Source organism: Protopterus annectens, chromosome 7.part0 (genome assembly GCF_019279795.1).
Source record: "Protopterus annectens isolate FY-2018-M chromosome 7.part0, PAN1.0, whole genome shotgun sequence".
NCBI lineage: Eukaryota > Metazoa > Chordata > Ceratodontiformes > Protopteridae > Protopterus > Protopterus annectens.
Window position 1 is genome coordinate 583,049,026 of NC_056739.1, and position 26,332 is coordinate 583,075,357.

The window sequence follows — 26,332 nt, forward strand, 5'->3', positions numbered from 1 at the left end:
TAAAAATAATAATGAAAAAAGGAGAAAGGAAGAAGGAAAATTGGGAAAAGAAATAAAAAAGAGAACAGCCAGTATGTATCTGCTCAATGCCAGTTCTGACAGTATTAATGTTTCAGATACTAAACTTCCATGAGTCACAGAGTGCATATATAATCATATTTACATCTTGGCATCTGATGGCATGTAAGGCACATCTTTGAGCACACTTAGAATCCATGACAACTGTAGGTTTACAATCTTTGGTTTAATAATGCAGACATTAAACATATGCTGCATAACTGAACTTCAAAGGCAGCATCTGAAATATCCCAGGAATGTGAAATTCCTGCAAAAAATTACTGTAACATAAAAATATGAATAGAAATTGGAATCCTTTTGAAAGAAAAGTGACATTCTCTGCAAAGACGTAATTCTGCCTAGATATAAAACATGATCAGCTCAGTCCCTTGTACATTCATATTTGTTGTTGCTTGTTTGCTTTTTCATTTGTCTATTTGTATGTTACTTGAGTAAGTCATGAGTTAGAAGTGCCTCCTCATAGGGGTCTCAGCTCATAGCCTTGCCATTGTAGTACCGGGATAAAAATGATCTTTGTGCAAGAGGGTGTGCCTGCATTGTGCTAGTGACCACACTGGCAAAGTGAGTTGGATTTTTGTATTGTTTTTATTGACCTCTTAAATACACAGTAGGATATAGATCAAAGACAGGCATAGTCCGATAAATAAATCACAAAACAAAAGGGAAGGATTCAAGTTGTGCTAAGAGGCCTAGAAAATCCAAGATAAATTCTATTCTGTATAAAATACCAACCTTAAAATATTTAAATGACTCCCCTTATGCAAAGAGATAACCTGAACATTCAAGTATAAGTGCTATGTGTAAAACCTCATATGACATCTCCAAAGATTAATAAAGACAAAAGAACTGCAAATAACCTCTAGATAAATACAAATAAGCATCATGCTTGTCACTTGCTGCTTAAGTGTGTGACATATAAGCTGCAACGGAAAGGATTTAGTACACATAGCATGACTATAACTAATAGTTTCTGATGCAAGCATCTTCTTTGTTTCACAACTAAATGTAAAATATAACACAAAAATGTTGCGTGTGTCACTGATACTATTCATTCAGCAGAATATATACTACCAAAAGTGCTAATGTTAATATTACACAAAAAAAATCACTGAAGACCTGTAAAAGATAACCAGTTTGCAGAAATGCAACATAAAAAATTCACTGCAGCTAAAATCAGTTAAGTACTTTTTTCTGAACAAGTACTAAAGAATATTGCTTAAGGAAACATTATATCTTAATTAATGTACACCTAACTATGGGTGCAGATCTGACTCTAGAAGATACTGTTCAGTATAGCCTTTGGCAATCTCCACACAGATTACATGTTTACAGAAGTAAGCCATATCTTCCCACAAGCTAGGCTCCATAAATATCTGACACATTATGTTCCCATGTCCATTTTGAGTGTGATTGTGTAAGTGAGCTATCAAATGGCTTTTAATATGGGCCAGATCTTTGCCAAACATGTCGATGTTCAGGTAGAACCAGTCATCGCCTATAGGAATTCGAAATGGGAAGGTGCACAAGCTGGCAAAGTTTGGGCATTGCTTGTTGTCCACAATCCAGTGCAAGTCTTTTTTCAGTAGCAAGTTCAGATTGCTTTCAATTGGCTTGAATGGCTGCCAGTCCTGTATAATGGTTTTGCTTGGCAATAACTTGTTTGACACAGTCATGCTCAGGATGATGTTTTTCACTTCCTCTCTTTCAAGAATGACAGTGGGGCACAGCTCAGAGCCAGCTTCTTCTAGCATATGAACAATATCATCCATTCTGGACCGAAGCTCCTTCACATTAAAGCGTACCAGTAAAATGCCCTGCAATAAATGCAACATAGACAATCACATTTTCTATGACAGTAAACCACATCAATAAACTGTTAACTGAAACAAGCATTAGTGATGGACAGATAACAGTCACACTTGGCAATAATTCAGTTGTAGTGGATAGTGAGTGGGACACATCACAGTAAAACATGCATTTGGTGCAGAAAGGTGTGGGTTCTATTCTCACACCAGGTAGTTACCCCAATCTCCTCCATGTTACTTACAATCTTTTTAAAACTGAAGTGAATCTACTTGATAGTTATCTCTGTATGATCACAAGCAGTCCATAGTTATGTTCAGATTAATGCCAGCCTCATCCCTATATGTGTGGTTGTTGTGTTCAAAATATATGTATGTTTGGATGTGTTTTGTTAATTCTGCTTTCAGAAAAATCTAAAATTATTAATTGTTCCATATTGTTCTGGATTTCTGAGATTTATATCTAAAGTTGCTAATATGTTATTTCAGACAGAGACTTGTTAAAACTAATCAAACTATTTTATTTATTTAAGTCACACACTGATTTAGCACTGAGATGGTCTTACCTATTAAAATATGTATTGCAGTTTTAGCCTGATATAATCCAATTCCAGCCATTCTAGGAAGAGAAGCATTTAATTCTGATTAGAAGATTTATTTGTTGTAAATCTCAAAGGGCCTGCTTCTAAAAGATTTGTTCTTGGTGTAAGAGACTTGATGCTTTGTAAGCTAGCTTTACAGAGAGGCCTTAAACCAAAGTAAGTCATTTACACCAACAGCAAGGCTTTTGGAGTCTAGCCCTTGATGTTTACAGTATTACTTCAACCTTGTCCTTAACTCTGTATTGCAATCATACTTGTAGGACACAGAACTTGGAAAACAAAGTGCAACTCTCTGACTTGCAACCATGTATTCCAGCTCTTTTGTGCTATTTTTCAGCCTTTGGCCTGATGTAAACTTTACTCTGCTGACCTCAGAATTTTATTATCTATTCTACTGATTTAAAATATACTTGTTATTTCACTGGCTCCTGTGAGCATGTGATTGCTGTGATGATTTTACTGTTTACATCTAACGTGACTTATGTGCTAATGAGGGCATGTTTTTTGAGTTTTACAACTAGCCGTTGTCTTTCTGTGTCGCTGCCTAACAAAAATATGTTCACTGTTAACAATCTCTTTTGCAGTAATGGCAAGTAAAAGGAGCAACAATTTCTGATATCACTTAGAGCTCATCATTTTCATGTATTTCCCTATGACTTCTATGCAGTATTTGGGTAGTTGCACATTTTTCAAACTAAAGAGTTGTAAGAGTATAGCAATGTCTAATGTCCTCATATTTGGCATTAACTGCACTGTTTGTGACTAATATATTGGAAACATGCAACCGTATCAAACTAAATTTGACTGAGACTTTACTCTGTAGACCACCACCACAAATAGCAAGAAATAAGACCACCACCACCACAAATAGCAGGATGTATGAGCACTCCTATTGCTGTGTTTGGAGCCGTTTCATTATCTGATGCTGGTGATCCATGATGACTTTGCTTATATTTCAGGAAATGGGGGTAAAGGAGTGGGAAGTTTTGTTTTAATTCTACTTTTATTAACTGCAGGGACAGTATGATTTGCACTGTTTTCTGCAGTGGAGTTGTGCAAATAGACAACAAGAACAATTTTTCGCTGCAGTGTTTGGCCTTTCTCCGTGGCTGTACAACCAGGGAGTTAGTATATTTACATAAGGGGTAGGAAAGGGGTGCAAGGGGGAGGAATCTTGCCCCTGCAAACCACTGAATTTTTTAATGTCTTGCTTTTTTATGACATTGAGTTTTGTTATTTTATACGTGAGTTGTACTGATTTTATTACGTTGTAGCAGGATTAGGTGGTTCCATTTTTGTTATTTTACCATGGATCAAATACATTTTCCAGACATTTGGCACTAATGGCTAGAACTGTAAATAATCCCAAGTATGGAAATCAACTACAGAAATTATGGAAATTAATTAGAAACAACTGCACATAAAAGTGACCATCAGAGTTCCTCAGAAGCTTGACACTGTGCAAGTGTCTACTGGGGGAAACTGGCAAATGCGCATGTTTATTTTTGCAGGGTACAATGAAAACAGGATCCTAAGAAATATAAGACAGCTGAATTATATGGATGTTAGTTCTTAATTTCCAAACATAGTTAAAGAAAGATTTGTAATTATTCTTTGCTTCAGATGCTAGCCTAAATTCATTGCCTGCTTTGGTACATCTAATTGTTTTTTTCAAGTTTTTATAGTCAATTTTCTGATTTAATCCTTGATATGAGTCTTCTGACTTCCAATGCAAACTTCTTTTACTGTAGAGTTTATTAAATTGGTGGACCACCAGGGTAGTTTGTTTTTAAATTTTCCATTATATTTACATCTGCATTTATCTAAGCAGACATATGACTCTTTTATGAAGCTACTTGCTGTCTCAACATCTGACATGATATTGCTATAAGTGTATTTTAAAAAAATATCCCATTACATAAAATAGGGTCATGTACTAAATTGTCCAGTTACGGGTTAATCAGTTTTCCTCCACCTCTATAAAATAACAGAAAGGTGGAGTCATAAGCAAGTCATTGCCTATGCCAACAACTACAACTTCCACTCAACCTCTGATCAAGCTCCAGCACAGAAACAGCATTTTTAGCATTTGCAGACCATACACATAAAAATGAGAGATGATGATGTACTAGTTAGACCACTATTTCCTTGATCTCTCTAAATATTTTGATATATTTTATCATCCCAATCAAATCTCTTGTTAATCCTATTTTGATATTAGTCATGAAGTCATTAACTGGTTGATAAATAGTCTGAATCACCAAGGCTGATCCTGCCAGCAGTAGATGTCCCCAGGGAAAAAATATTGGCCATTATACCATAGTATTGTCATCAATGACATTTATATTATCACAACCCTGCAGGTGTATCCAATATGTGGATGTCTCCACCATTTTGTGCTCTGTAAAATCCATAAAAAGTTGCCACTGATCAACTTCACTTACTGTTCATAAATACTTAGAATCAGCTGGCTGATTCAGACCTCTTACTTATATCAAAAAATGTTAAGCTAAATTGATCCCTTAAACTGTAACCAATTAAAATTTTGCAAAAGGCCCAGATATTTTCTCATTCACAGACAAAGGTCTTGCCATAGTGGACAGCACAAAGTGCTAGTTACTACTGGTCATCACTATTTGAAATGTGATTTAATGTAAGCAAAGTAGTTAAAAACTGAGGTGAAGTTTAGTTGGCTAAACAGAATCAAACAATCTCTAACTGACTATGCATATTTTACTACAGTGTGCTGATTTCTCTTAACTAGACTTCCTTACTTTACTACATTGAGAACGTTTACAACACATTGTTTTAGAAATCTAAATAGTTATAATAAAACTGCTAAATGTGATGTCAAACTTCCCAAGATAATTCATCACCACATAGCTCCTAAGAAAATAAACTGGCTGAAGTTTCCTCATTAGCTCATATTCTCCCAATTAAGAAGATCTAAAATATACTCTGTTCACCAAACAAATGCCCAGTCATTCAATTTATTATTCAGTGGTGATAAACTTTCATATGTAGTTATAGGATACAAGCCCAACAATTTTAGAACAGAAAACAGAACTGAAGATGAACTCATAGATAAAGAAACCCTGAAGTAAAAGATCAGTACAATACAGAAGTCAACACAAAGATTTACAAGAAGCTTTAGCACAGGAACTGAGGCAAGCATAGAGAAAAAGAATATTAATGAGGACTGTCAGTACAAAGTAAGTGCAGAAAGTGAGATAAGCAGAAGAATGAATGTTCAGTGGAAGAGAATGCAAGTGAAGGTGGACTCGAACCAGCAGTATCTGTGAACTTAGAAAAAGTAAAATAGATGATAAATTTAGTTCTGACATAATCTTTGAAGTCAGAGACTAACATGGAAAAAAAAAACGATGTGAAAGGGTGGCATCCACTTTCAATAAGATAAAGGGAGGGCAAAATATAAGAAAGGGAGTGCTGAAGAGGCATGTGATGAAAGCAGAGAAAGTAAATTAGATGCTGATTTTTCTATAGAACTACCCTTTGCAGGGGCAGATGTAGAAAAAACTACTATATCAGTGCTTGTATGGAAGAAGATACACCTTCCAATGCAAGCCAAGTTACTGAAAAAAGTAATCCTGTGTTAGTGGATTTAAAGATAGCAATATAAATTTTAAAAAGGCACATTGGGAAGCTAATTTGAGTAGGACAAGAGCAAAAACAGAACGTATTGAGAAAGCAGTATTTGCAATAAAGCTTTACTGTTTGTGTATCATTTCTGCTGGATAATTTATTAAGTCTATTTCAGTGATCCTATGTCCAATTTGCTTGGGCTTGGTATATTGATCTGTCAGTGGCATGGATATTCTTACTGGTGAGCCTTTTGTTTCTCTTTCAAGACTGAAGACAACCAAGGTTGTAGGGAAATGTAGTGATCAGGATTTTTTCATTACTTCCTAACCTTAATTTCAGTTAAAAGATGGCCTGTTATATAGAGTAAGTAAAGAAAGGGAAAATGTATTTAATGAGCTACAAGTACCAACACATAAGAAACTAGTAATACAACTAACCCATAGTTAAAAGACCACCTCAGGGTTGAGAAAAGAAAGGCAATGGACTAGCCAGATTTTACTAGACAAACATAAGGAACATGATAGAGAATTTCTATATCTAACCCTAGAGAGATTAACCCTGGAGATCAGATATTAATCCAAGTGTCTTCTAAGGATATTAAATTTCATGCCAAATGGCATGGGCTATTTGAGGTGATAGAAGGAACAACATATCTTTAGACAGCTAGGGGAAAAAAGTACCGTATTTATCACATTAATGTGTTGAAGCCATGGAAAGAAGTAAAAAATTCTGCAGAGGGTTTATGGGCTGAAGTTTATAAAAAGAGAGACCAAAAAATCTTTGTCTGATGTCCACATAGATAAAAAAAATTAGTTGAGAGAATTTTTATGAAGAAATAAAAGAATATTCTCAGAGATCCCCATGACAAGAAGTTAAAAAAAAACACAAGAACAAATGAGGGTTAAAGAACCAGGGTCTTAACAATTGTTTGTAAGAGTGGAAGGTCAAAAAATGCTTAAATAAGACATGATAGAAGAGTCAAAAACTAAACTGAGTAGCCCAACAGTGCTACCTCCAAAACCTGATGAAAGTATTAGATTATTTAACGACTTTAGGAGGAAAGTGAATAGCATTTTAAAGTTTGTTAGCTCTCACATGCCTAGGCCTGATGAGTTGATAGAAAATTTAAAGAATGCCAAATATCAGACAACACTAGACTTGTTGAAATAAAATGGGTTTATAGGTTCTTAGGTAAGTACTAGTCTAGCTGCCTTTGAGAGACATTTTAAGCCTAGCAGTTTCCCTTTTTTTGCTCAAATTAACCTATCCCATTTGGTTAGAGATTGACCTTACCCATCAATAGTCAACAATTATTTAATATTCCTAATGAAATAACTGGGATCATACCATTCCACAGACAATCTGAGGGGACTCATGCATTGGATAAAGCATTTAGGAGCTGCCTGTGTCCATGAGTAGTACAAGGAGCAGTCCTGGGGTAAATTTTCTCTTTCCCAGCCATAGATCCAAGCTGCACTTGAATAAGGGCAAAGATGAACTTTGTTTTATGTGGATGGGGAATCTGTTCGTGAACAGTGGCATTCATACCTATCAACCTCTTACTGCAAGAAATCTGGACAAAGCCATAAATAAAAGTGGGACAAATCCCAAAAATAGGGACACTTTTTAAATATTGCTCTTACAAATTTAGAAAGTTGGTAGAATAACATATTTTGCATTAGCATGAATTTTCTATACGAAATCTGAAACTTAAATGCCTTATCATTATTTTCTAACTTCACTCTTTAATGATTTGCCACTAATTTGCCAGAAAATTCACAACTTTATGAAAAAATGGACTAAAAGTATGAGGCAAAAATCTGAACATCCTGCAAAAATCTGTACAGTTGAGAGGTATGTCATATCCTCTGTGAGATGATATATTTGTCCCTCCAAACCATTCTGTTGATGTTGCAGAAGAGATGTAGATCCCTAAATTGAGAATTTCTGAGGCCATTTAACATGCTTATGTGCAGTAAATCCATTAACATTCAGTTGGAAAATGCCTTGTATGCCATACACAAATTGCCTCTTAGCAGTCTCTAGGATATCAAGTATAGTGACAGGGCTTTGAGTTGGCCCATACAGGGCATGTTGTTTAGGCATTGTATCCTTTTAGTAAGGTATCTCTCTTGACATTTCAGTTGCTGCATGTGTCTGGATGGGTCCCCTTCACATGGTCGACTTTTCACAAAGTCGACTTTCATATGGATGAGACCATATGATCAACTTTTGAAAAGCCAACCATGGGGAACTGCTATCTCTGTACAGTGCAGAATGGGAAAATTTCCCTCTTCCGCACTGTAGTGCAATCTCGAAGTTAGTATATTTAAGTTACAGAGGGTGTGGGGGGTGGAGCCCCCCATGGGGCTGCAGGGGGGGCTTGCCCCCCTGTTAACAGTTTTAAGATAAGTGTCCGTTGTGTTTTTTTGTGTTTATTTTACATAGTCAGCTTTCCGAAAGTTGATCATATGGTCTCGGCCATATGAAAGTCGACTTTGTGAAAAGTCAACCATGTAAAGTAGACCCGTCTGGACAGATACATGCTAAAGAGAGCATTATATTCAGTGATGGCCTAATGATGGCAGAGTAAAGGGGAACAATGACATCCCTAGATCTAGATACAATTCCTTTGTTATACACTGTGCAATATAGAAGGACTTTCTTACAACAATGGACACATGTTGGTCATAAGTTATTGCACTGTTCACATCAGTTCCCAAATCCTGAACAACTGGCTCAACTTTTATGGCATATTGTCAGTATTGTAGTTCCCCTAAGGTAGATGACTTCCCAAAGGATATACTACTGCATTTTTTGTCATTTAGTTTCAGTCCATGTTTTTTGGCACCTGTTATTTATTTGGGACAAACCTTCCTGCAGGATGGCTAAGTCATTTGGGGATTCAATGACTGCTTCTAGCTTGCTGTGATCTGCAAACTTAGTCATCTAGAGCTGTATGATATTGGCTTTTACTTCAGAAATGTAGCCAAACAGGACAAATGCCAGCACAGAACTCTGGGAGGACTCTGCTGGTCACTGGTCTCTTTGTAGAAGAAACTTCCTCTTTTCGATTACCAGCATCCTATCTTTGAGACAGTTGGCAATCCACTGTGTGACATAAGGGGTTTAACCTAGTTTATTGAGCTTTTCTGCTATACATGAGTAGGGAATTGTGTCAGAAGCTTTGGCAAGGTCGATGTATGCGCTGTATACTATTTTGCCTTCATCAATTGCTTTGGTGACCTTTTAAAAAAATCCACCAGGCTGGGTAAGCATGAGTAAGCATCTTCTGAAATGGGGCCAGTGTTTGTAAGTTCCCTGTATCCTGATTGATTGGTTCCATGACAAATCCTTCCATGGCTCTGCATATGAGGCTGGTCAGACTTATGGTTCTGTGGGTATGTGGGAGGTCCTCACTTATGCAGAACAATTACTGTAGCTTTTCTCCATTCATTTGGTGCAAAACCTAGTGTTAAGATACCACTTGCTTCTAAGAAAAAATTCAACAACTTTCTTAACCCTGATGGTCTCTTTCAGTACACTATGTTACAAACTGGCCTTACATGAAATGCGAGTCAACTTTCAAATGAAGGCAGATAAAATACTGAAGCCACATTCATGATATTTTTTATATTAGAAAAAGTGTTGTTGGATGAAAGAAAAGGAGACTTGGAGCTGTTTTTACACTGGAAGGAAACACAGTAACAATTGTTGCTAGGGTCTATTTTCTACCAGGTCTAAATGATTTGGTGATTCTCAAACATGAATTAAAATCAGGGAGCATTGAGATGGATTTTTTTTTTGAAAATAACGTATGTGCCATTTTTATTAACGTAGTCAAAGAGAATTAAGGTTGATTATTTCTAAAAACAAATTATGCATATATTTTAAACAAAAGTAGTTAGAGTTTTAATGATTGTTAATGAAAGTCATTTAAGATTGGTGGAAAGATGGCATGTGGCTTTTAAAATGTATATAAACCTCTATATATGTGAAATAAAAATAGCCTAAAGATGTCCTTTGTAAGCTGTGAATGAAGGTGCTTACTCAGGAAAATAATCTTGGGTGTACTATATTTCATTTGTCATTTTTATTTCTGATAGTACCAAGTGATGTCATTACAGAATTTGCTTATTTATATCTATTTATCTCTCTGTCTCTTTCCCATAAATGAGAACTGAATGTGAATGAATCTCCCCTTGGTTGACATCTGTTTAGTCAACAAAATTTAGTAGATGGTCGACAGGTGTGCGAGATTGCACAATTCTTGGGTAGGGGAAATATCCCTTTTCTCTGAGACTGTGTAATATATATAATTATGGGGATGGGGGAGTACAGGATTTTATTCTTTTTTTTTTTTTTTTTTGTTTTACTTTGTTTTCATGCGCTGAGATGCATAGTAGTATGTCAATGTATACAAAGTCAACATTTTCTAGTCGATCTTGTGAACACTGGCATTTAGGTCAGTAAACCCATATATATATATATATATATAGACAGATATATATATATATAAATATATATATATATATATATAGAGAGAGAGAGAGAGATAAATATATATAGAGAGATATAGCTATATTGACTGAATGATCACAGAAAATGTTTCACAACAAATATTCCATAGAAATGTTTCTGCAGGGGGCAAGCCCACCTTACTGATATATATATATATATATATATATATATATATATATATATATATATATATATATATATACACACACACATACACACACACACATATATATATATATATATATATATATATATATATATATATGGATCTACTTTTCTTCATTGAAAATACACTTGTTCGAAAAGAAAAGTAGATCCCCACTTCAGTGAAAGTGCACTTCAACAAAACTGCACTTTTGCTGAATTATAGCCACCAGATCCCTATCAGAAACAAGAAACACACAAAAAAAATTTTGCTGTGCCCACCCCCCCCCAACACTCCCCTACTTTAATATTCTCACTCCGAGATCACACTACAGTGGAGAAAAGGGAATATTCCCTTATCCCCACTGTACCACGATCTCAGCACTAGTTGGCTTAGTTGTACATCAACACTAAACGCTGATGTACAACTAAGATTACATGCAAACTGCATGTTTTTATAACTACTTTTTTTTTCTTATTTTTATGTTCACACAAAAGAGTGCACTTTCTTGGAAGTGCACTTGCGAATTTATGTTGAAATGTAAATTCGTTGTAATGACCGGATCCCATACATATATATATATATATATATATAATACACACACACACACACACATATATATATATATATATATATATATATATATATATATATATATATATACTAACTCCATTCTCACACAACCACAGGGAAAAGAAAAAACAACACTACACACAAGGAACCTGTGGTGAAGCAAAAATGCAATTATATTCACATCTGGAGGGTATAAACTTACATTGACCATTGCAATCCACATATATTCTGCTACACCCACTTTCGCAATATCTCCTTTGATAAGAAATGACACCATCATATACTTTATATAGAGTTCTACACTTTTCTGTCAAATGAGTTTTCAATCAAATGGGTTAATCTATTTGGGTTTCAGTCAAATGGCATAGACTCATATCTGTACATGTGTACATATATATTTTATACAGATATATAAAATTGTGACTTCATCAACTTGACACAATACTGCCAGCTGAAAAGAAACTATATTGATTTCCATCAATCAAATATAAAACAGTATTTTCACAAAAAGAAAAGTCCTTACACCCACCACACCTCAGCAACTAAATATGCGCTATTTCTGTGATTAGACAATAGGGCAGGTAAGGGGAAAAAATTACCTGAACTACAGTGTTCCACAACTGCACAGACTGTAACTGTTGCCAATGTACAGTTTACAGGTTCATAGGTGATTACTAGACTAACAGCCCTAACAGATTGTTTTAAGCCTAACCATGTTTTGCTGTGTGTAAATGAAAGGATAAAATTATATAAGTAGCACATAGCTATGTTTAGGGAGCAGAGCATTTACAAGCTGTCTCTATCCAATAGAGACATAGATGTTAGTCCGGTGGAAAATTTTCTGATTCCCTATCCATCAGTCCAGGCTGTGTTTGAATAGACATGGATGGGAAGCCTGTTCAAGAGAAGAGGTAGTCTCTGTGGTGCACATCTGACCAAGAGTGACCCCAAAAACACATCATATGCCTCAAAACACAGCACTCAGAATATGTGCATACTAAGCATACATGGCTGACACTTTGGTTGCTTAACCAAATTAAAACTTACCCTCATACTCATTTATTCTGAGGTATACCATAAAGGTAGAAGGGAAAATTTAGATGCGCTTTTTACAACAGTACCCAAGCATTATTTCCTGAATGTTTTACTAAACACTGTCAGTGCTGGGCTGAGATATGGCCTGTTATACACAGGTACCAGAAAAAGATCTTTACCAGTATTTCGCTATCAAAAATCTAGCAAACTGCACCATACTAATTTTCCTTTAGGTGTGGGTATATGACTTCTGTTCAGTATGAAGAATGCTGTACACATCAAGTATATCTCTCTACTGATCTGGTGTTACAAAATAAGTAAAATTATATTTTCCAGAATACTGACTTTTCTCTCACAAAAAAGATGGCACCACCAAAACTCCATTTGGTGCCCATGGTAATGTTGCCAGGCCAACTTACACACTAAGCTATATTTCAGTATTTAAGAGTGGAATGGCAGCTTTAAGCTAACTAACCCAGTGCAATTCTCTGAAAGTCTTACTAAGAATTCTCAAAGAGGAACTGAGATATGTAAACAGTAATGTCCAACAAAGGAAATATAGTGAAACAATGAACCACATAGTGGTGTTTTGCAATTCAACACCATGGGCAGAAGGGTTTTGTATCCCTGAAAGTTCTACCATTTCCACATCTTTATGCAAAGTCTCCATGTTTTCCAGTGTTACGTCAGACTCCAACAAAACTTTATTTTTGCTCTTCTTATTTTGACATTTTTTAAGCTATAGCCAATTATTTCTCTCAGCACTGAATCAAGCATGTCTCCAAAATTTTAATCTTTAACACCAGATCTCAGTTCAATCACAGAGACATTAAGAAACTCTTTCAGATCACAGACTTTTAACTCTATGTCTCAGTTCAGTCGCAGATGCATCAACACACTCTTTCATACATTGATTTCTAGTGACAAACAAATGACAAATGTCAAATATATATGCAAAATTCTTTTTAGGATCATAACATTGCTGTAATCTGCCTATAGCCATAGCCAAATCAGTCTGTTTCTCTTTAGTAACAATTAATGTATTAAACACTTCAATGACATCTTCAGCATGGTGAAGGAAAATAGAAACTTGTACTTTCTTATATCTTCTGCCACACTAGTACCAATACTGAAGAGATCATATTTATACAATCACTGCTTCCAGTTTTCTGCCAAGTTGCCCTGTATAATCAATGCTGCTGCTGTTGGAAAGACTCAAAAGATTGATGCTATGGTGCATTTAGAACTTTACAAAAAAAGAGTGGCTGTTATTTGCTATAACGTTCCTAAAGTTTACCTGATGCACTTGAATATGATCGATTTTCTGAAAACTCAAAGCTTTTGAATGGAGATCATGGTACAGTGAGGATCAGGGAATTTACCATTTTCAAAAGTGTAGTGCAATCTCAGAGTCGGTATATATAGTATGCAGGGGGTGCGTGGGTGCTTGTCCCTGCAAAAATGTAGAAAAAAGGTAGATTTTTTTGTTGTTTTCCGAAGTTAGGCTTTTTGGAAAACCAATCATATGGCCTCAACCATATTAATTTTGAGTTTCTGAAAACGTAAGATTCTGATAGGGTTTCATATATATGTATAGATGTGTATGTAAAAACATATGTCTATATGTAAAATATATATGTATATACATAAAAAAGCAAACACATAAAAATTTGTGTTACAAATGTTCTGCCTTTTGTTTCAAAACACTTGAAATGAAAATATATCTGGTTCCATATGTGCACTGAGCATTAACTACCAAATTAATTCCCTGTATTCCAACAAAATTCTCTGTCCCCCCTCCTCTTTCTAATCCATTGCCTCTATCTATAATAAAAAAATAAAAACTTTTTAAAGACATCATATTTGAAGGAGTGCCTACATAAGGTATTGTTGGATTTCCCTGACTTTATGGCATGCAAGTGTTCATAAATCCTGTCTCGAAGCCTTCTTGTAGTTTTTCCTATGTAATAAGCTGGGAAAGATGCACAAGTGGCTAAATACAACACACTGGTGATATCACAGTTGTAAGACCATGGGCAACCAATATTTATCTCAAATCCAGAAACACTTAGGGATCACCATTCACATATCTACAATGTTTATATTTCCGACATTTGACCAACTTCCTCCTTGTGTGTTTCATGTGATCTCTGCTCTTATTGCTTTTTAAAACAGTCCTTAGTATTTTCTCCTTTACTATAAACAATCTGAGGAAAATCACCTAGTTTTCTTTTAGGCTCCTGGGTGAGATTCCAATTCTGAGTTTTTTTGACAGTCCTTGTGAGGTATAACTATAGCCAAGGAAAGTATTGATGGATGTGACAGAAGTATTGGTTGATAAAATAAATCTCTCCCCAGCAAATAACTACAAAACAAAATGAAGCATGCCATTTCAGAAGACCAGTATTACATTGTGGTCTTGCAGTGAATAGATATAATGGAACATTCAAGTTTGTTAAGCATTCACTCGTCAGCTGCTGGGTTTGTGTTGCACAACATTCTGAGTGTTTGTAATTCCTGTATAGTGCAAACCCCAACAATTTACTGCTTACACACACACTTGTGTGTGTGTGTGTGTGTGTGTGTGTGTGTGTGTGTGTGTATGTGCGTGCATGCACATACAAATCATTCAGTACAATATGCAGTCATACTTTATGTTGTCCTTGGAGGCTTACAGTTTCAGAAATCCAATCTAGAAGGTAAACAGGAAGCAAGTTTAAGCATAGAGGTTAACAACAGTTTCTTTCAAAAGTAAATATTTAACTACATATTGTGACAGTTCACTTGAAACACTTTTTTAATTGCAAAGCTAACCAGATGTAACAAGCCGCTAGTCATTACCTGTTTTGTAATAAGACGATACTTTCGGAAGTCTTTTGGGCCCAGTTTATCATCCCTTGTAAGTCTGATTATCTTCACATTTGGGTATTTTTCTTTAACGAGTTGTATACAGTATTTCTGCAAAATGCCAGCAACACCCTTTCCTCTTTCAGATGGCGCTACCCGCAGGCCCTCTACTAACATTGTTTCGCCATCATCTATGATGCAGACAGACTCTAGGGCTATCTAATGAGGAAATATAATTAATTACTTGATTAAACAATAGACACATTTCCATGGAAATGAAGATCCTGGAAAAGAAATAACTGCAGACATTCAATACGTTGTCAACAGTGCATGAAACAGTGATTGAAAACAAGAAAGTATGTAAATGTAAATTAGTGGAAATGTTATTTTTAGCAGGCTCTTTGCTGTGAAACAGATGGTCCTTGGAATGGATCTTAACAGCCTCTGCCATTAACACTGATGAAGCACCTCTTTGAAACAGTGTTGAACATATCATTTTTACATGAATCAGATCACATTTTGGAAAAGTTAAATGTTTCCTTACAACAAGCATCCCTGTGAAGATGAGTCTCTGATCCCAAGACTTCCTCTGCCCTGCTGTCTTCCTATGCCTTACAAACAACCCTCTGCTGTTGTCCTTTCACAGCTGGCTTTGAAAGCAATTATGCTGAAATTACATATATCAGCCTCCTTCCAAAATGACCAACAGCAATTGCACAAATTAGAGGATTTAGATGGCAAGTGTTGATCTAGAAGCAATGCTGAGGTCATTTAGGGCAGAGATCCTGGTTTGTTGCCATGGAAAAGGTACAGTTAAATATAGAAACTGGTTGAAAGTTAAAGCAAAATGTACTAAGAAGTTGTTTTTCAAATATTTCTGATGGAACATCATGTACTGTATGTTCCTGCATATGACTATAATAATTATTTAGATGTATAATGGGAAATATCTTTGAGAATGATAAAAAGCACACAACAATATTATCCATTGTCATTTTTTACAACAGCCTTATTCTGGCACCTACTTTAATGCTCTGTGCATTATGCTAAATGCAGAAACACTCACGGGCATGAGGTTAACCTGACATAAGAGACATGAGTTGTATTGGTACATCTTACAGAGTTTGTGTCTTTTAATAGAGGAAGCAAGTAATCTCTGTGGTATCCCTTAAGTCTCAAACAACTCCGTATACAGGTATAGTGGGTCCAGAACAAAACAGTGTAAGAAACATCTCTGTTTGGAAGTTTTTAAATTCCTGTATGTCTAGTTAATCACTATATATTAAAAAGCAGAAAAAAATCAGAAAATGATAGCAGAAGTAGCAAACTTAAAAACATCCTAAATAAAAAAATAAAAACTTATTTTGAAATATGATTAATATTATACAGAATTATTAACTCTATTATGTATCCAAACAGGGCAGTCTGTTTCCAGACAAAAATCCTTTAATTTTTGACTGGAAACACACTGTCTACCCTGTTGGATTACTTCTGAATACCTATTAGAGTTAACAATTCTGTATAATTTTAATAATATTTCAAAATATGTTTTTTATTTTTTGATTTAAGACATTTTATGTGCTACTTCTACTACCATTTTCTGATTTTTTTCTGATTTTTAATATATAATTAACTGCACGTACAGGAATTGAAAAACTTCCACACAGAGAAGATTCTTAGTTTTTTTTTTTATATAAGTAGGAAGCAAGCAAAATTACAAAGGCACTTCTTAGACATCTGATGTGTTTTAACAGAAATTTGTCACTTTATTTATCATTCTTATCTTTTACATTTTATATGCTTTATGTTAAACAATTAAAACATTTCCATAAAATACTCATATTTCTTTGTTAGCAGCAGTTGTACAGCCATAGTGCTGCAAGCTGGGTAGAACAGATATTGTAGTACATGCTGCCATCTGCAGGTGTAAAGCTAAAGCACAGTTTCATGTTTTTAAGGTCTGCTTAAAAGGGGCACCAGAGTTAATTCAGAAACATGATACACTGCTCCACAGAAAAATGGGGGGGGGGACAATAACAAAGTGTGAGTCAATGACCACTAATCAAAGGGCACTTGGGGCTAAACTGTTACTGCAGAATACAGAATGCAATGTATTTGTTAAGGAACTACATGAAAGTGCAGGCATAATACTGCATTTCTTATAGCTCGACCATGATAACAACAGAGCTGTATTAATGCATTAACCATGGAACAATTCTTAAAGATGGAGAGTACTCATAATAAAACTGAAACAAATGACTGGCATGAGCCAAGGATATCTACCCATTAATTATTAAAGGGTCACAGTAATGGCAAGGGCAAATGCCAGGAGTGCGCTTGTAATCACAAAACATAGGAAGGCACACAACAGATGGAGCCAAACTGATGTCATGCATGCTGGTTTCACTAACACAAAGAAGAATGACTGCTACAATGTGAATGCAGCAGTCTTTGTCTGAATCTAGAACATGCTGCACCATTACAGCACGGCGCAGGACAGGAGATGGCTAACAGTGCTGGTCATAAAGATAACGATAATGATAGCTCACTATATACTGACATAAAGATAACGATAATGATAGCTTGCTATATACTGGCATAAAGATAACGATAATGATAGCTCACTATATACTGACATAAAGATAACGATAATGATAGCTCGTTATATACTGGCATAAAGATAACGATAATGATAGCTCACTATATACTGACATAAAGATAACGATAATGATAGCTCTCTATATACTGGCAGAAGGCACTCTGGCACACTGCAACAGCTAGTGGGGAGCACCACCAGAGTTTCAGAGAAATCTGCTGGTTTCATACAATCACAGCCGCAGCAAGGGTGAGGCAATGGGGGCAGTGGCCCCAGCACAAGCTATTACAGGGAGCAACTGTCACTGTCAGATGGGTGCTGATTGATCCCTGTAAGTAATGTGTGCAGTCATTTACGCAGCCACAACTCCATTGATGGCTGCTTAAATGACAGTGTGTGCTATCAGGGGGCACAGCTGGCAGTGAGTAAGAGTTGTTGATGCTCATGCTTTGACTTGCAAGTCTGCAAGCAGTACTGTATTCCAAGTCAAGGGCCAACTGGCAACTCTTGTCAGTTTGTCACCCCCCCACCCCGGTAGTTCTGGAGGACTTTTTTTTCTTTTTTTTCATCAATATAATTGAGGAGGAGGTACCAGGTAGCGGTTTTGCCCGTGGTACCAGTTGATCTAGTTACAGCTCTGCATAGAATCATAAACAGGGTGTTAAACCATAAATGTATTTAAATAGCAGACTATATAGGCTCATTTTACAATATCTTAAGCACCACAATGCTACCTTCCAGACAAACACAGGTTATGTGTGTATTCCTTACATGGAATCAATAGAATGACAGATGGCACACAAGTCATTAGATGAGCCCCATGTGGATTAGTAGCACAAGCCTGTGTTAACAAGACAATATTTCACACAGTGAACAAGTAAGTAGTGTGCAATAGCAATATCCACAATATGTGTGTGTGTGTGTGTGTGCGTGTGTGTGTGTGTGTGTGTGTGTGTGTGTGTGTGTGTGTGTGTGTGTGTGCACATGTGTGTGTGTGTCTACATATGTGTGTGTGTCTACATATGCGTGTGTGTGTGTGTGTGTGTGTGTGTGTGTGTGTGTGTGTGTGTGTGTGTGTGTGTGTGTGTGTGTGTGTGTGTGCAGTCACATGCTTGTGCACTGCAATATTCCTTTCATGACGGGAATAAGGGGTTATGAAGCTTGCCTGTTTTATCCTGGTTAATAACACAGGTTCAAAAATTATTAGAGACGGAGAGGACAGATATGGCCAAGAAAAGCATCCCACAGGAAAACCTAACAGAACATGTGCCTGCACTTTTAAAATAAGATGCAGGTGCTTGCACACCTCAGATAGGTCAATGCCACATACACACATGAACAGAGGTGGGTACCATATTCCTTACATGCTGCATGCTGCATGACATAAACCTTCAGAGGCTGCAGAAAAAAATTCCAGGTGTAGGATGGCATGCCTAAAGACAGCAGTGTACACTCCATGATGGCCACTCCAGGCAAACAGATGTACAGCTTCAAAGGAAGAGGCTCATAAACCACCTGCCTGCTTAAAGCTGTAACAGCAGCTGCACATGACTCAATGATGAGCAAGTACATGCATGTACATTTCTGAAATGCTGACAATGATGGCCTAGTTGTGCAGCTTACCATACAATACCTACATTGTCACAAGTCAGTCACCTACCATGTAGCATTGGTAAGACATACAAGTTATCATCATATCCACAGCATGTGGCAATAGGAGAGGTGTGCACTGTGACCATAATCTAGATCAACCATGCCACCTTGTCAGTGTGTTCAATATCACCATTGCTCTGTACACAAAAGACTTTGTGTAACTCTGATATCCATGTTACTTGCAAATGATAAAGTACTGTTGGACAAGGGCAAATGCAAGACTACTGCATGATGGTATCCCAAAGCATGTTGTGCACTGCTGACCCCTTTGATGGAGCAAGGGTCATAGCGCAACATGTAATGTATAGTCTGCCATGTGTGCACATGCATGTAGAAATGCTACCCAGACCTGCATAAATGCAGCTGCCAAAGGCATACATGAAGAAAACAGTGATAACTGTAGTGCTAATACAAGGATAGCAGCTGTGGTATCATGTTACCCACCAGTGGCTGCATACTAGGAGTGATGATTTCCACTACACAACACATGTAGATGATGGTGGAGGTACACCAGTGCAGAAGGCAACATAAAGGTATGGTAATTGATGGCGTCATGAAGCGTGTGCTATAAGTTGTGTGTCAGTTGTGACATAGGTAGGCCTGGAGATGGTATATAATGTGTACACTTGTGCAGTTGGACTCTCACAATGCATGCCGGTATACTGTGCCAGAGCAGCTGCAATCATAGGTTGTGGTCACTGTGCTGCATGAGCAGCAGAGGATGATACCATTAAAGTACTTTTGCAAGGGAATATATTGTTCTATTAAAGGGAGTTCAGACAAATGCAAATCGATTGAAAATGTTTAGCCAAATTCTCTTTTGGCGATAGTGAAGAATTCCCTTTTTCTACTGTTGTGCAACCTCGGAGTGGGTATATTTCAGTGCAGGGGTGTGGAGAGCGTCTCCCTACATAGGAGTTATAGTGGGCTTTCCCTCTGCAAAAAAATATATATATAGTTGGTAGATTTGCAATTGATGAAACTACTGTTTATCTATCAACATGAGCCCCTTGCTATTTATATCATAAATCTAGATTACTATACCTCAGACTTAGTGTGTCTATATATATATATATATATATATATATATGTATATATATATATATATATAATTATATATATATATATATATATATATATATATATATATATTTTTTTTTTTTTTTTTTTTTTTACCTCCACAATTATACTTTCAGTTGTGTTACTCTATGGATTGCAGACACAATCCTCAGAATTTCAACAAGCATCACCTGCAGGCCTTACATTCAGCCTGCTCTTTGTGTCTGAGGGCATCACTTGTACCATGGATACATGTCACTATCAGGGTACCTTAGTGCACTATGGCAGTGTTTCTCAAACTTTTCTGATTGCGGCCCACTTGGACAAAGCACATAATTCAGTAGCCCACAAGCCCCTTCCATAAATAACACAATTTAAAGATAGGACATATTTTGAATGAAAATTGGAAGTTGGAATATACTGTGAATAATACCAAGAAGTGATGTAATTATAATTAAGTATATAATTATTTATTTACAGAATTACGTGGGTACATACAAAAAAGAACAAAATATACTACATAAATTAATGTGAAGAATGGCACTGTTTACTTTCAGAAACCAGTAAAGGTATATCTGGTTCTAAGCTGGAGAGTTTTAGTCACATATCTGGCTCCACATTTAGCCGATTTCTGTTCTTTGTTTTCTGACTCACAAATGTTGAAAAAATGACTTCACAGTTATAACTTGAAGGGAATGGTAGTAAGTACTTCACTGCTTCATCACTGAGTTCAGGATATTCCGGCTGTACGTGCAGCCTAAAGTCCATCAAACTCTTTTCCCTAAAGACGAACTGCAAAGACATATCTGAGGATAGTTTGAAAAGATTGTCTGTCTCTTTTGATGAAAGCTTTCCCTCTATGTTTTTTACATATTCCATGCATGTAAAAAGACTCCTGATCCACTCAAATCCTGTTTCTGGTTCTGGAAAATGTTTTTTGAACTGGTTGCAAAGTCCTTGTAAGTGTTCTTTGAAGTCTTTAATGATCATCTCAGGAATTTTTTCACCAGTCGTCATCAAGAAATCATTCAGCATAGTAAAACTCTCAAAGTCCTGTTTGTAGAGACGTTTCTGCCATAGTTTCATTTTCATACATATTGCACTTACTTTATCTTGAACATTAAATATGGTGACATCTTTTTTTGCAAAGCAAGGTTCAAACCATTCAAGATGCTGAAAATATCAGCTAGGAATGCCACTTGAGCAAGCCAGGAGAAATTATGCATGCGACCGGAAAGGAGAAACACTGGACATTCACTATCATGGAGGTATATTTTGATCTTGTCTCGCAATTCAAATAAACGGGTAAGAGGTTTTCTATGTGAAAACCAGTGAAGTTCAGTATGAAATAAAAGTTGCATGTGTTTGCTACCCATTTCGTCACATAATATTTTAAAAATACCTGGATTCAAAGGGTGACCTTTGACATGGTTTATAATTTTTACTAGTTCATTCATAACTGTTTTAAGACCATTTAGCATATTCTTAGCAGCAAGTTGTTCATATTGAATGCTACAATGCGTTATTGTTTCCAATGGTGCAATGGATTTAAAACATGCAGACAGGCCCTTCCTTTCACCAGTCATTGCCGCAGCGCAGTCAGTGCAAAGACTGACACATCATGTTCAATCCACTTTATTACTTATCACAAAATCATTTAATGTATTGAAAATATCTGCTCCTGTAGCCTTACCAGGCAGGGTTTGGCAGAAGAAAATGTCACTGTGTACTTTTCCTAAATATTCGTATCTGACATATGCAAGGAGATGAGCTTCGCCAACCAAATCGGTAGACTCATTAAGTTGAAGCAAAAAGTACATACTCTGACATAATTGTGATAACAGCTGACATTTCCCATTTTCAGCCATGCATGTTATTTGATGTTAAATTGCACCATTACAAAGGGGTACTTTTGAGATAGCATTCTTTGCTTTTTCCCCAAGCATAACCTTTGCCATTACTTTTGAAGCAGGTTTTATCAAGTTTTCTGCTACAGTGTGATCTTTCAAGCATCAAGCCACCAGTAGTGATATTCTGAGTGAAGGCTCTATAGCGTTGGCATTTTCTCCACTAACAGCAATGAAATGCATTAAACTCTTATTGTGGTTAAGCTCTTTACATTTATTCTAAAAAAAAAACTGCAGAGGCTTTCCAATGCATTCCTTGTGTTTGGCTTCAAAATGACGCTTTAATTTGGAGAATTTCATTACCTCATTGAAAAGAGTTTTGTAACACAAAACACAGTGTAGGCTAAGATCTTCTTTATGTCCTATCCAGGAAATTCCCAATTTTATAAAATCACTGCTGTACTTTCCCGTTACTTTTTTTTGCTTTTCTTTCCAACTGTCATTTTATTATCTTGTTCATTACTGTTCACTACAAAACCCCCATTGAGAATCTTTTCACAGTCATCGTTTTGGCAAACAGAATAATCACTTACATTTCGCACATTTTTGTCTCGACTGTTTATATTTATTGTATGACCGCTTCGAACATGTCTATATTGACTCTTCCTTGTGTTCTCACTATTTTGAATATTTTTTTATTATCTCCAACTTTCACCAGCTTTGTACTTCAGAGTACCAATAATTTAATCCAGCAAAAAGTACATATTATCCCTAAGAAAAAAGTTTATTTAAAATTAATAGTGATAGTTAAATAAGTAAAATTTAAGAAACCAAAATTTAATTAATAGACTTGCAGTGAGTACTGACACACACAAAATCTCAATCCTGACACACTTAATGAAGAATTTTCCACAGTAATACCTTCATTAGTTTGTATTGTGTATGCACAAGCATTAAAATGACACAATAGATTATTTTGCCCAGTGGTCACATCAGTAGTCCGACCATGCATGCACAAGCACTTCCCTGATATACAAATTTCCTCAAGCAAAATCTTTATTACTATGTCAAGGTACACACAAGCACCAAAATGAAACATTTCCCAAAGACTGACACAGTAATGAAATGTTTCCCTAGTAACCCCTTCATGAGTTTGTATTGTGTATGCACATCCATTGAAATGACACAATACATTATTTTGCCCAGCGGTTACTTCAGCAGTCCGACCACATATGTAAAAGCACTTTCCTGATATAGGAATGAATTAGTTCCCCAAGCAAAATCTTCATTACTGTGTCCAGGTATACACAAGCACCAAAATGAAACATTTCCCAGACTAACTCAGTAATGAATAATTTTCCCCAGTAACCCCTTCACTAGTTTGCATTGTGTATGCAAACGCACTGAAATGACACAATAATTTATTTTTGCCATGTATGTACAAGCACTTCCCTGATACATGAATTATTTTCCCAAGGAAAATATCCACACAAGCACCAAAAATGAAACATTTCCCAAAGACTGGCACACTAATAAATAATTTTCCCCATTCATTAGTTTGTATTGTGTATGCACAAGCACTGAAACGACACAGTAAGTTATTTTGTCCAGTGGTCACTTCGGGAATCTGACCATGTATGCACAAGCAATTCATTCATGTATCAGGGAAGTATTTTCCCAAGCAACATCTTCATTACTATATCCAGGTTTACACAAGCACCAAAATGAAACATTTCCCAAAGAGATCCCTTCAGTAAAATGACCAGGTACAGTATGTAGAAGCTCCAAAATGAAACATTAACCCAAGTGGCCCTTCAGTAAAATGTTGAGGTATCCCAAGCACCAAAATGAAACATTTGGCCAACCGACCACTTCAATAACATAACTATAAGTATGAAAATGAAACATTCACCCTTCAGTATAATATAAGTGCAAAAACCAAAATGAACATTCACCCAAGCAACCCTTCAGTAAAACGTTGAGGTATGCCCAAGCACCAAAATTAAACATTTGCCCAAGCGACCCCTTCAATAACACAAGTGCAAGCACGAATATGAAGCATTCACCCAAGTGGCCCTTCAGTAACATAAGTATAAGCACCAGAATGAAACTTTCAGCCAAGCGACCCTTCAGTAAAATGCTGAGGTATGCCCAAGCACCAAAATAAAACACTTGCCCAAGCAACCCCTTCAATAACTCAAGTACAAGCACCAAAATGAAACATTCACCCAAGCAACCATTCAGTAAAATGTTGAGGTATGCCTAAGCACCAAAATGAAGCATTCACCCAAGCGGCTCCTTATAAGTACAAACACCAAAATGAAACATTCACCTAAGTGACCCTTCAGTAAAATGTTGAGGTATGCCCAAGCACCAAGTTTGCTCAAGTGACACATATGTAACAAGCATGCAGTCGCAATGAAGTACTGGCTTCAAATAACAGACATCCCGCTCACAGCACAGTACAGATGGTATTTTAGGCAGGATTTCTCCTTCAGTTTCTGGCTCACTGCTGAATCTGTGCTGATTGGTTATCTCAGCTTGCAATTGCAGGCTGAGATTAACCAATCAGCTTCAAGAAAGGAGGGACTCATGGCAGCAGACAAAGCCATTAATTTGCTGAAGTAATGGCCACCAAGAAGGCCGTCTTCCAAGAGAGGTAATTAAGATCAACCGTAGCCGCCAGCTCAAAAGGGGGGCTTGTCAAGGCTGTAGAACCAAAGATAAATCCCATGGGGGTACTACCTCACTGACCGGAGGTCTGAGAAAGAAGGTACCCTTGAGGAAAGCTTTACAAAGCTTGGAAGTAATTAGAGGGCCCAATTCATGATAATGCAAAATCGCTGCTAGTTGTACCTTGACTGTAGAACAGCTAGCCCCTTGATGAAAAAGGGTAGTTAGAAAATCCAAAACTGACGTAAGAGGCGCCGTGAAAGGATCTAAGTGATGGTGCTCCGCCCAAATGGAGAAACGTTTCCACTTACTCCGATAGACCTTTCTGGTGGAAGATTTATGTGCTGCTACTAGGATGGCTTTGACTGGTGAGGAAATTCCGGGAGTCCTTATCAGGAGTGGAACTGGAGCAACCAAGCCGTCAGCTTGAGGTTGACCAGGTTGGGGGTCGGAAGACCCAGAGGGTGAGTAATGAGATCCGGGAGGGGATCCAGAATCCAGGGTGGATGAATCAAATGAGACCACAAGTACAGGAACCATGTTTGACGAGGCCAGAATGGGGCAATGAGGATCATTTTGCTCCCCAGCCAACTGGCTTTCTGTAAGAGTTTTAGCATCATGGGCAATGGAGGGTAAGCGTAAAGGAGACCGGGAGGCCAAGCATGTACTAGACAGTCTCTTGGGGACTCCCCCTGAGGGGGGATTAGAGTGAAGTAACTGTTGCATTTGGTATTTGAAGGAGAGGCAAAAAGATTGCAACAGGGTTGCCCGCATTGGGCAAATATTTGCTTCGCTACTAGAGGATTGAGAGACAATTTGTATGGGGTCAGAATCGAACAACTGAGCCTGTCTGCTAGGATGTTGGACCGTCCCAGAATGTGCGTTGCAATGAGAAAGCGGTTGGTGGATATCGCCCATTCCCACACTCTCATGGCCTTGCGACAAAGAGGATAAGACCTGGTTCTCCCCTGTTTGTTGATGTACCAGACAACTGACATGTTGTCCGTTTGTACCGCAATCATCCCAATCGGAAGAAGGCTGTGAAGTGCCTGCAACGTCAAAAGCACCGCCCTCATCTCTAGGACATTGATATGCAAGGAGGTCTCTGTGTCATTCCACGTGCCTTGGACCATTCTGCCTGAATAGTGCCCCCCCAGGCGAGAGGCGTCCGTGGTCACTGTGGCGACAGGGGAAGGCATCGAGAATGGACGTCCCATGTGAAGGCTGGGGGACTGGAGCCACCACATGAGCGACCCTCTGCAAGCCCTGCTTAGGGGAATAGGATGGGACAGGGGGTT

The 26,332-nt window shown here is 37.1% G+C and overlaps 1 protein-coding gene across 2 annotated transcripts in view; it reads right to left on the reverse strand.

Moving 5' to 3' along the window:
- Positions 1–644: 644 nt before the first annotated feature.
- Positions 645–26,332, reverse strand: part of NAT16 (N-acetyltransferase 16 (putative)) — a 340,611-nt gene continuing 314,923 nt past the window's right edge. For both annotated transcript variants that reach the window (XM_044077167.1, XM_044077168.1), the window contains 2 exons: positions 15,201–15,425; positions 645–1,892 (listed from right to left, as the gene is read on the reverse strand). In XM_044077167.1, coding sequence (XP_043933102.1) covers positions 1,332–1,892; positions 15,201–15,425 — 786 coding nt within the window. In that variant the 3' untranslated portion in view covers positions 645–1,331. The remainder of the gene's footprint in view (positions 1,893–15,200; positions 15,426–26,332) is intronic.